This window comes from Pangasianodon hypophthalmus, chromosome 3 (genome assembly GCF_027358585.1).
Source record: "Pangasianodon hypophthalmus isolate fPanHyp1 chromosome 3, fPanHyp1.pri, whole genome shotgun sequence".
Classification (NCBI taxonomy): Eukaryota; Metazoa; Chordata; class Actinopteri; order Siluriformes; family Pangasiidae; genus Pangasianodon; species Pangasianodon hypophthalmus.
The window spans coordinates 21,278,973-21,291,534 of record NC_069712.1 but is presented as its reverse complement, the minus strand read 5'-3'; the positions used below and the strand labels follow the sequence as shown (position 1 = coordinate 21,291,534).

Here is a 12,562-nt window from a genome sequence, read left to right as displayed (position 1 = left end):
ACATCAGAATACACCACAGACAAGAGACAGAGCCGCTTGTATGTTTTAGTTAAGATGTAGACATACATACACTATGTAGCATCAGCTTCACTGAGCCCCCAATTCAACATTATTATGTTTAGTAGTGGTTGAAGTAGCAGCAGCAGCAGCAGCAGTAGTGTTTTTCTTTTAGGTAATTGTACAATTTCTCATCTCAGCTTTGAGTTAAAGTTGGCTAAACTGACAAAATGATCCTCTCTTGTCAGGTGACGTATCAGAGACTGATTGCAGCATACTGTCAAAATGGGGACATTGAAGGCGCGAGGTGAGTCTGGATTTGCAATTCACACTGGATGTTCTTTTTTTTTTTCTCTCTCTCTCTCTCTCTCTCTCTCTCTCTCTCTCTCTCTCTCTATGTTGACACCTGACCATCACACCCATATGTGGTTTCTCCCCAAACTGTTGCCACAAAGTTGGAAGCACAGAGTTGTATATGAAAGATGTCCCTGTATGCTGTAGCATTACACTCTCCCTTCACTGGAACTAAGGGGCCCAAACCTGTTCCAGCATGACAATGCCCCTGTGCACAAAGCGACATCCATGAAGACATGGTTTTCTAAGGTTGGAGTGGAAGAACTTGAGTGTCCCGCACAGAGTCCTGACCTCAACCCCACTGAACACCTTTGGAATGAATTGGAACTCTGACTGCACCCCAGACCTCCTCACCCTACATCAGTGCCTGACCTCATTAATGCTCTTGTGGCTGAATGAACACAAATCCCCACAGCCACGCTCCAACATCTAGTGGAAGGCCTTCCCAGAAGAGTGGGAGTTATTATACCAGCAAAGGGGGACTAACTCTGGAATATGATGTTCAACAATCAAATATGGCCGTGATGGTCAGGTGTCCATAAACTTTTGGCCATATAGTGTATAAATGTATATTCTATAGAATAGAAAATGCTAGTGTTTGCAGTTACATGATAGTCATGACCAGTGCTCTCTGTCTACAGTAAAATTCTGGGCTTCATGAAGAGCAAAGACTTGCCCATCACAGAGGCTGTGTTCAACTCTCTGGTGATGGGTCACAGCCGAGCCGGGTGAGTCTTCTTCACTGGCCAGTGGCTATATGCTCTTATATTCCCTATCTGGCTATAATATAAATACTTTATAATGTAATACTTTTTTGCACAGAGACATGGAGAGTGCAGAAAACATCCTGTCCGTCATGAGAGGGGCGGGTATTGAGCCAGGCCCAGACACTTACCTCGCTTTACTCGTGGCTTATGCTGAAGTGGGAAACATGACCAAAATCAAGGAGGTGAGGTATTAGGATAATTCTGTATTGTAATTAAGAGAAAATTTTGACTTAGAATTAAACACTGGTGTCACCATTTATTGATTTATAATTTGATTATTGATTTTATAATTTTATTATTGTGGTAGGGCAGCACAGTGCTTGAAGAAAGAATTTTTTTTTTTTTTAGCTTAGGCTTGAGATCTCAATTCTCTGTCAAAATTTTCTGACCAATTTTGTAAGAAATCATGGGTATATTTATTAAATTCCTACATTAGTCTAGACTGTGGGAGCTGTACTGTTCATCTTGTAGTGGATCTAACAAAACATCCTGAACAAAAACCTCCATTTAGTATAAAACACTAATCATATTAGGGCTCCAAGAGCACAGTGTGTCCTCCCAAATGTAAAGGAAATCAGCAATATTAATGGTTATTAATGATCAGTTGTTATTTCTGTTATTCAGCTGAGAGTAACACGTAACTCAGATGTGGTTGAAAATAATGGGTCTTGTTAAATGCACTCTGGGTAATGTGTCACTGGAGAGTTTTGAGTGGGACACGTACAGCCATGGCTCACTCACCCCAGTTCTTCATTTCATCCATTTAGTCGCAGTTTGTTTAGTGATTAGGAATTTAATATTCAGTACACAATATTAATCATTTGCTTTGGACAAATTTGTTGCTTCGCACTGCATGTGGATGTTTGGCTCCTTTTTAAAAGTGTTCACAGTTTAGCCTTCTGACGTTGTTTCTCCCTTTTTTGTTGTGCAGACCCACTGTGTGTGTGTGTGTGTGTGTGTGTGAGGTCATGTAGTACAGCATCTATGCTCATTGGTCAATATGGGGGGGTTATGGAATAGATGCTTATGTGCAAATGCTGCAGAATTGAAGTTGCTCTTGAATTGAATTGCATTGAGAAACAAACCAAGATAGCAGTTTTTCTAGTACATCCTACATTCTTGTTTCCTGAATCGTGCACAGACTCTGAACACGGCACAGAGCAAAGATGCCAATCTGATGGACAGAGACCTGATGCAGGTGGTGTTCAGTCTGGCTAAAGCTGGTCATCAGCAGTATGTGCCTGAAATAGTGGAGTGCATGCGGCATGAGAGAGGCTACGTGCCAGGTACGGCCATGTTAGTTTGTAATGTTTAACACCTTTCTGTCATTTCTTTTAGTTATTATTTTGTTGTTGAGCATTGAAAAGCATTGTAAATAAATAGCAGAACTATATGACACTAATAGACTGATGTGCATTAATGTTTTTACGTCTTGTTGTGCAGTTTCTAAATGTATTTCGTGTGTGTGTGTGTGTGTGTGTGCGCAAATAGATGCAATGAACCTGTGTTTGAGTCTGACCACCCAGGGCTTTGAGGACACAGCATTTACTGTGCTGAAAACCTTCCCTGGTCTACAGACAGAGTTGCAGGATGGTGAAACTCTGAACATGGGCAACTTCTTCCTCCGTCACTGTGTGAACATGAATAAGGTGAGGATCTACACATATTATTAGACATTCTACAGTCAGTAGCTTCTGCCAACATGGTCTAAAGTGTTAAAATCTGCCACTTAATACACGTTATACAATAGTATATAGTTAGGATCCACTAATTTGATTGGACGAGCAATGTGCCAAGAGTGCTCATATATCCAGTAACCACACGGGGACATTTCACTGTGTGTATCACTCCGCTCGTCTGTGTTCGCCACGTAAAATTCCACTTCCTGGTTTGAAACGGTTCCTACAGTAGTGTTAGCGACATCATCAGCGGATATGGCAAATGATACTTTTCAGGAATATAACTTTTGGCTTAAAATATGAAAGCTCATCAGATGAAGATGAAAAAGACAAAGGGACAGCAGTTTTCCCAGAAGCACCTTTAACGGAAATGAACAAATCAATGTGAGTTAGCTGACGTGCTGTAAAGTGAGTGCGGCTTGTTCGGGGTCTATTTCTGCTAGTGGAGCGAGAATAAGCAGAACATTTGGCTGTATTGTGTCTGAAATGTCACTTACTCGATATTAAATTCTTCTTTATAGACCTGGTGTATAAAAGTAATATCGCAATCACAATTGTGCGATTATACTGAATATCACAGCTATAGTACTCAGCCTGTGGGCTCGTACCTACAGCCACAACGATTTAGTGACTCCATAAAAGGCAAAAATGAGACCTGAAAATGAGAAAATGGTATCTAACCCTGTTGACTAGCACAGGCACAGACTAACTTTTATACAGCACCATTTCTTTTGTCCTAATTTAATCTTATCTGTCTTAATTTATGGATTTCTGTTGGATACCTTGCTTTCAATTTTCATGTGTGCAATTGAAAAAAATAAACCTGGCAACGTAATCCTTAGAATTGCAGTTATGCATGACAATTATGTGACTTGATCAGTCAAGGTTTACATCAGTGAGTCTCTTTACACATAAATGTATACAAACTCAGGAGCACATGGAGGATAGAAAAGTTGTCCCCTCCCCCTCAGATTACTAGATTTTCATGAACAACTTTACACAAGAAATTTGATAAACATTTTACACATTAATTTGTTCATATCCAGTTTAATAAACAAGGCCCACGGTTACTAAATACAGTTTCACTGCATCCATGAGGCTGAATGAGCAGGAAATACATTACTTCACTTTCCTCATATCTGGTATAAAGCAAGTAGCTAACAAATCATCCTGTTTTCTATATGACATGACCTGATGACACCTCCAGGATATTCCTGCCTAACTTAAACCAGCCAGAAGAAAGTATCAGGGGGGAAAATCTCTCAACGGAATAGACCAGCATCATATTTCTCTTGCCATTGATTGTAAATGGAACACAGCAGCTATAGCTAATAGTAAGAGGCTAATAATGAAACTAAGTTAAACAGTGGCTTTAACAAAACTCCAGTCTAACCAAATTCATAAATGGGTTCATACTTGTGTTATGTAACTGCAGAATATAATGAATGATTGTTTTTGGCACTTCTGTCTGTACATACTTGTATTAACATTTGTAACGTCTTTAGAAAATATCCTTATTAGAAGGGTTACTTGGTTCTGTCTTTGTCAGTGAAAATATTTGATTTGTGTATTTCTGTTACAGTCTCCTGAAAAGTTGGTCAGTTTCTGCACACAGCTAAAGGATTCCAACCTGCACTCTTCACCACTGCAGTTCACACTGTATTGTGCTCTGGAGTCCAAGAACACAGGTGTGTGTGCGTATATGTGTGTGTGTGTGCACTTGGAGGCTGGGTGTCAAAATGCTCATGCTAGGTGTGAAAAATTCCAAAAACAATGCTAATAACTTCTCTTATTATACAGCTATGGCAGTAGAGGTGATGAAGAAGATGAAGGAGGAAGGACTTCCCATCAGGCCTCACTACTTCTGGCCACTTTTAACCAAGCACCAGAAAGACAAAAACACACCAGGTAGGTCCTGACTGCTATTCGTCTGAGTGAAATGACACAAGATTGCTTACTCAACATTCAGTGATTGTTACTGCGCATCAAAATGACAAACATCTGAAATGATCGTGGACCTTGTGTGCAATAGCCTGAGCTGATGATGTCATAGTGCCTGTGGCAGGTAGGGGTTGTGTGTGTGTGTGTGTGTGTGTGTGTGTGTCCGCCAGTATGACCAGTGGCTGTGTGAGCAGTTAACTGCTTTACCATAAGATTAAAATCTGCACTTTTTAACCTGTTTGTGTGTTCTGTGAGAAAAGCGAAAGGAAGATCATATGATCTTCTTTATAGCAAATACGTCATTTGCAAAACATGGACAATATGAGTTTCAAAAATATGAAGTGTTTATATGAAACAGACGCTTGAAAGTAACAGAATCTTGTACTGAAATGTACTGAATCTATCTAACACACTATACAGTGTGTTAAATGACGACTGAAAACAAAGTTACATATTTTGCTCATATTTGAAAATATGAATATTTTCAATCATAAGAGTAGCATTTGTTTTTGAGAATATAGATTATTGGGCCATTAAGCAAAGACAAACTTAGTTTCACACTCATTTGCTGGTAGTAGCCCTCAAGAAAGACGCAGTCTCTCTTAACACCATCCCATTTGCGTGTGTGTGTGTGTGTGTGTGTGTGTGTGTGTGTGTGTGAGAGAGAGAGAGAGAGAGAGAGAGAGGATGCCATGGTAAAGCTCGTATGACGGAATGCAGAGTGACTTGGTCTCATGTAAATGTGAGCGCTCTGAGGGAATTCACTTTGGATTACGCGCGCCTCTGTGCACGGCCATGAAATATTAAGCACCACGTCACTTTACGTCCACAGGTGTCACTAGCGGGCAGGCACCAAACAAACCCCCCTCCTCTTCCAAAAAACGAATGAGAGAGAGAGAGAGAGAGAGAGAGAGAGAAGAGGAGGGAAAAGTTTGCATTTTGATGAGGTGTGGATTTGGGCAGACGGGTTTGCGGAAGCATATGCTAGTGCTAGCTCACCAGCCGCAAGCGAACAGCGCGTGTCAGTGTGGATCAGCGGAGGCGGCGCATTGCCTCTGACACAGTGTGAGAAACGCGCACTGGCCTTCCTCTTCACCCACAGACAGCTTTTAGCTCCGCGTTAGAAACCTGCGTTGCCTGTCAGACAGAAGGAATCATGAAACTTCTTCCTCCTTTTGTCATCTGCCTGTTCTGTCTATCTCGACATTCATTTCTATGCATATTTTATATCCTGCCCTGTTCAACTCCTGAGCCAGATGAGAAGCCATCAGCAGTGATTTCAGTTGATGTTTCCATCAGATAGTGAGGATGTGATGGTAGTGCGTCTCAAGGACAAAAGAAGTGCATGATCTGCATTACTGATCTGTCACTTTTACTCCTTTTGTGTCCTTTAATCTAAAATTCCTAAAAGGGCTAAAACACTGCTGCATCACTTGCTTTAGGTATCGATGAAGCAAGGGATAAATCCTACTGTCGCCATTATCAACAGGAAGTTGATGAGTGTTGTGTTTTCCATAAACACTAGTGACACACTTAGATTCTGGTCTTTTGCACAGTGGAATCTACATTTTGAATTTTTTCCCCTCCATGTTTAACCTATTTATGTAATCTGAGGATAGTGTTTAATTGGTGTTTCCTTCTCTTGTAGTGTTGCTCAATGCATTTTAGGGTTCTCTGCTGATGGGGATATTTTACTTCCCCGCTCTGCTTTTGAGTCAGACCAATGTATTTACCCACTAAATTTGATATTTGCAGGCTGAACTCTGCTCTTTCTGTATTCTCCAGTGGAGGAGCCTCTTTACTATCTTGGTTGCATCCTCCATTTGCAGTTTGGTCATGAAACCTGGCAAACAGAAACCTGAGAGTCGTCTGAGAATTTGCTGAACTCCTAATGCTGTAAAAAGCCCACTCGCATGCTCTCCTGAGATCCAAAGGAAAAAGAAAATCTGCTGAATCGGGCAGCTCGGCTATACTTCTGCTTTTCTTTTTTCCCAGCTCCATTCACATGTTCCTGTTCGCTTGACGGTCTTTGAGCCACATTTATGGATGAGAAATGGGTTATGGATTATTAATAAGGAAAGCAGGTGTGCTCCTTTCATAAAACAGGAATGAATTGATGGCAGGCTCTCAGGTTCCATTGAGGAAGAAATGTCTGATCGACTGTTGGCTTTTTCTTGAGAACGGAGGAGCATCGTGCCGTGAAAGAGCATGAATGGAGGGAGTCAAATTGAGGGATGGATATCCCAGTTCGTTTATGTTTACCAGATGTGGGGTTTAATGGCAGATAAAAGCACCTCTTATATTTTATTCAGCTGTGTGGCGCGAGAGAGCGTGCGAGGCCCAGCCAGGTGAATGCGTCTCCCCAGGGTTTTGGGATACAGAGCACCGAAGTCCTGGTTGGAGAATGTAAACAGCAGAAATTGCTAGTTCATATGTTTCTTGCACTTACAACCCCTCTCATGGACATATCTGCACACTCACTTATCACACTCCTGTGAGAAACACTCAGGCCTGGTTTGCACTCTTCCATATGTATGAAGCCCTGCTTGAGCCTGGAGCACAAGGCACTGCTGGAGATCTTGGTAAAGGACTGCTGAACGCAGAATATTCTGATTAACGTGTTTTTAGCCAGAGAGTGTCAGCTTTTAAGCCAGGGTACATGGCAGCAATCCTCATGTAGCATCATGGACCGTGCTTGGTCCCTGCCTCTAAGAAGCACACTCAACCTCTGAGCAGTGATTGTTAGTAAGAACTTGCTCTTTGATGAGCAAGATGATCAAAAATCATGGCGTGAATGCTGTTCTCGCAGATCTGCTGTGTCTGATAGCACTAACTGATGGCTTTGTATTGCTCTGATTTTGTTCAGGTACTCTGGAGGTGCTGAAGGCCATGCAAGAGCTGAACGTTCATCTTGATGTTGACACGTACTCCACCTACGTACTTCCTACTTTCTCCTCAGTGGACAGCGCCCGTGTTGCTCTTAAGGTAATGGCTTGTGTGTATGTCTCTGTGCTAGGCATGTAACCAAATATGAATACTTGGAATGAAAAAGATAATAAGTTGTATATGTATCCATATAGACTTATTTTTGTTAAGAAACCTTGCCAGAAAGGTTCACATGGCATCTAGAGAAGTGCAGTGGGACTGGCATCCCAACAAAAAAGTCAGGAGTGTGCATTTATTTTATTATTTTTTTTTAAGATGTCGACGCAAACGAGTAACCAGTCAGATATGAAGCTTGCAGGAAAACAAAGACCACCTTCACTAATGCAAATGTGTGCAATGCATTTACAGCGTTTATTCATTCATCTTTAGTAACTGTCTGATCATGGTTGAGCTAGTTTAAATTTGGCTACTAATTGTTTCATATTTTGGGAAATAGAATGAGCTCAATTTGTTTGAATATGTCATGGACAGGTATAAACAAAAATGTCTATGTAAGTAGGATTTAAAAAAAAAAAAAAAAAAACCAACAATAATTCCACACACACGTCTCTAGCTATACTTGAGTGATATAGCTGAGGTTGAGGAACTGTCAGAGTCACTTCACGTGTTAACTCACCGACCATGCTGTCAGTGCTGCTGTCATTTCTCTGGAGACATGGTGGTTTGGTTCATATTTAATTCAACAAAGGAAAAAAAAAAAACCCTTTCCAGTTTAGGCCACGTCCACGATGGGTTTAAATCCAACAGATATTTAGAGCACTGAACTGATACATATAGTGGCATTGCACTGCACCCTGCGTGTGCGTGTGCGCGTGTGTGTGTGTGTGTGTGTGTGTGTGTAAAAGACATAGAAATTTTAGTCATTTTTGCAATTGAATGAATATCTACATCTGGATTTGTGTGTATATGAAATATTCAGAATAAATATCACAAATGACAGTTAGCTGCATTATGGACAGTTAACCTTGTCCGTAAAGTTTCAGTATTCTGACTAAAGATCTTGTTAATTTAATACAATATTGTTTACAACTATATTCTTGTGATTATAATTATAATTGAAGTAGCTCCATGTATTAGCTGTGCATAGAAGATGACTTTTTGCTTGATCTGGGATAGAATATCAGGTTCTTGCTTTGTGACATTTTTCAGGGGATCTATATCAATACCCCAGTCCCTAATGGACATAATACACAATAATATAAGATTTTTTTTTTCCATCCAAATTTTATATGCATTATTCAGAGTAAACAGATGCCAAGATGAGTTGGGATATTTGAGTAACCGCATGTGTATATGATCTTGCAGTACACTTGTGTATGAGTGTTGCAGGTGTTGGACTTTATTATGGGGTCCTCACCAACTTCTATAAACAGATAACCTCGTGACGACAAAAAAAGCACAACAGATTTCAATATGTAGTCATTTTTTCCCAAAAAGTAAACCAGAAACCAGGTGGGGGGAAAAAATAAGTACACCCTATAATTCAGTAACATGTAGAACTACCTTTAGCAACAATAACCTGAAGTAAATATTATCTGTATTTTTAGAGTTTATCAGTCTCTCATTATGTTTTGGAGAAATTTTGACCCCCTCTGTTGTGTTTTTGGTCACCTGAGGCCCTGGTTTTACAAAAAAAACCAAAAAAAAACCCACTATTCAAGGAGGGTGTACTTTCTTTTTTCCATGACTGCATGTAAGAGAGAATGCATTCCCATATGTGGCTGTATCTGATGCAGGACGCTGGCTGTGCAGTCGATACTGACGACTTCATTGCAGCAGAAGTGCGAACAGTGGCAGCGAGTGGAAGACTTTCAGAACTCTACTCTCTGTGTGAGTATTAAAGACTTACAGACTTGCTTTCGCTCCTTCTCTCTCACTTATATAGACACGGTAATGTCCGAGTTCAGATCTAGTTCTACGGCTTGACTTGAGATGCCAGTCTTGCCACACCCTGTGAGCACGGCATGTCCCCACACACGCGCCAGGATCTAGCTGACATTTCGCCTGCAGGCTAATTGCCCTCATAAGTATCTCACACACACACACACACACACACACACACACGCAAACACACACATGGTCTTGTCCCAAGCCTCATCAGGCTTTCATCAGGCCTTTTAAGTGATTAGTAAATGACTGCCAGAATCTAGGGAGTGATGAGCCTTAATCTGGATGAGAAAAAAGAGAATGAATCCTATTAAATTATTTATATTCTCTTATCTTATCACAGATTTGGATTTTCTCTGTTTCTTTCTACTCATCTCTTTGCCTCTTTGTTGCACAGAGATGTATGTGACATTATAGGCAAATATGTACAGCTTAGATATGTCATCATATGACTGGCACTGTACTCGTCCTGTACTATATATATATATATATATATATATATATATATAATCAATTTGGCCATGATAACACCAAAGATGTCATCTTTTATCCGTTGATGGTTACATTTTAATGTCATGGAGTGTCTGTGAAATGAGTTAGTTCCTGTTATCACTTAAGCTATAGCAGCTACAAACACCAGTCTCTTTTTTTTTTTTTTTTTCCCCCTTCTCCTGAAGTTAACAATACAGAAATGTATCTTGACATGTTACCGAGAAACTGTGAAGGCTTCTATCCTGAAGATTTTCTCTTATCTGAAAACTTCTGACCGTTGCCCTGAAAGCACTGATACTAGTGTCCTTCCAAAAAATGCTAAAATCTCCACTCAGAAAACTATCAACAATTACACAGTGTATTACTCTGTTTATACTGTTACTATGGAAACAATAATGAATCAGAGCGAGCATATTAATATAAATCTATGATTTGATTTACAGCCGGAACTTCTGTCTGAGCTACTGTCATGAAAAATAATCAAGGCTGTTTGACCAGTCAGAGCGGAGATTTCCACAGCACTGTGATATCATTATAAACCAGCGTGTAGGTTACGTGCTGGTTCAGAAGCAGACTCTAAAGCTCATGGACACTTCTTGACTGGTTTGTTTTTCCTGTCTTTGCAGTGTCTTCACCCTCCTTTCCAGCCATTTCCCTTAGTTCTTTCAGAGGAAGCCTGATCAGTGGCTTTAGGGGGTAAGTGCAAGAGCGTGTGCATTTGTGTTGCAGCCCAAGGCCAGACACCCACCAACACTTCTCTCACTTCATGCATATGGATGATACCTCTGGTCATGCTGTAATGGCTCAAATGCTTGTATGCGAAGAAAAGTAGTCTCACAACCACAATTTGGATGCACACACACACACAAATCCATCACTTTGTTAGAATGTATCTCTCCACAATCAGCATATCAATTATCTTTTTTTATATATATATATATAGCCATATATGTATGCATAAGCAAATTAAAGGAATATGATCGCTGTTTTTTTCTCCTAAATGACCTAAGACGAGGGGTGGAGGGGTGTGTCAGCTTGATAATTAGACATATCAGGAGACTAGAAGGGGAAGTCAGGGCCCTGTCTCTGTGGTGACCGCCTCTTGTCCTAGTCAAGTAGGATGAAATAGTAGAGTCACCAACAAACAATGCATTAAGCAATGCATTACACACGAAAAAAATAAAGAATATGGGTAAACAAGCGCATTAAATTCTTCAATAATCATCACATTGCTGTGTTGTATGTGTGGCAGATGTCTAGTCTCTGCTGTTAGGTTCAGGTTATAGAAGATTAGTAGACAGGTAGTAGAAATCTCTACAAATAATCATCTTACATGTGTACTGTCAACATGTTTGTTTATATGCACACATGCAGCTGTGTGTGTGACCTGGTGTATGGTTGTGCTGCTATTCCTAACCTCTGTGATCCTCTGCTGCCCCCTGCAGGTCAAAAGATGTGGAGAGCATGGCCAAGGTATGCCTTCATCTCACCTAATGTAATCTAATGTAATGTAATTCTTTCTGTTTCTCTGCATTTATTCACTTACACAGCGTTTTTTCTGTCTCTAGCATACCTGATACAGCTCATTAGCATCCTGTCGAGTTTTTCTGTGTCACACATGTTAGAGTAGAGTTCATGGTGTTTATTGCAGTGGAGGCATTCTTAATGTAAAGCTACTTTTCCCCCTCTGCATTTAGGGTTAGTGTGTGAGCAGGGTTTTATTATAAATAGATGACTTGAATGATTATTTCTTGTTTCAGATCACAGAGCTTCTTTATAAAGATAGCCGCTTTGGTCAGTCTGACACAGACCGAGCAGGTATACTATTGCCATGTTTCTAACACACACACACACACACACATCTTTCTTGTGCATGTCGAAATAAACTTTACTATTCAAATGGGATAGGAAAGTTCATAATATTTGCATATTTGAAAAAAAAATCTATATTAGAGTGTTCATTAGAGTGCTTTTAGACACCTAACATTAATCTGCTGAAGCACACATTTCCTAAATCCACTTACATTTCAAATGACTATCAATTGCTAGACAATTTTATTAAGAAGGCACACATTTTCTGCAGCAGAATTTCATATCGCCTCTGCTTAGTGCCCATGATCTCCAAGGCTTAGGTTGTACCTTAAGTATTGAGCATATTTACTAAATATGAAGCATATATTCAGCCCAACTGTAGACAAGCTTTAAAAAATATTATAGACAAATTTTAGGAATCCCAGGTAGCATAAAATCATCAACAAGGATACATGTTAATAATAAGAATACAGTTTCTGTGGGTAAATAAAAACAAATATGAGACATTACCGTATATGATAGTTTATGCAGTCTGCTCATTCTTCTGTGGTTTGTGATAAGAACACATGCTATTTTGCTATTGCTAATATACATTTTATCTATGACTGTTTTACATTCAGAATTTCACTCATTAATATTTCTAAATTAATAAATATTAATTTGAATGAATTTTAGGTAAATAGATAC

At 39.9% G+C, this 12,562-nt stretch overlaps 1 protein-coding gene across 1 annotated transcript in view; it reads left to right on the top strand.

Moving 5' to 3' along the window:
• lrpprc (leucine-rich pentatricopeptide repeat containing) overlaps positions 1 to 12,562 on the top strand; it is a 50,933-nt gene that overhangs the window by 3,899 nt on the left and 34,472 nt on the right. Inside the window, exons 5-16 of the mRNA XM_034302947.2 lie at positions 246 to 304; positions 993 to 1,079; positions 1,174 to 1,300; positions 2,260 to 2,404; positions 2,610 to 2,767; positions 4,380 to 4,485; positions 4,598 to 4,705; positions 7,605 to 7,723; positions 9,421 to 9,514; positions 10,690 to 10,759; positions 11,509 to 11,536; positions 11,824 to 11,881. Coding sequence (XP_034158838.2) covers positions 246 to 304; positions 993 to 1,079; positions 1,174 to 1,300; positions 2,260 to 2,404; positions 2,610 to 2,767; positions 4,380 to 4,485; positions 4,598 to 4,705; positions 7,605 to 7,723; positions 9,421 to 9,514; positions 10,690 to 10,759; positions 11,509 to 11,536; positions 11,824 to 11,881 — 1,159 coding nt within the window. The remainder of the gene's footprint in view (positions 1 to 245; positions 305 to 992; positions 1,080 to 1,173; positions 1,301 to 2,259; positions 2,405 to 2,609; positions 2,768 to 4,379; positions 4,486 to 4,597; positions 4,706 to 7,604; positions 7,724 to 9,420; positions 9,515 to 10,689; positions 10,760 to 11,508; positions 11,537 to 11,823; positions 11,882 to 12,562) is intronic.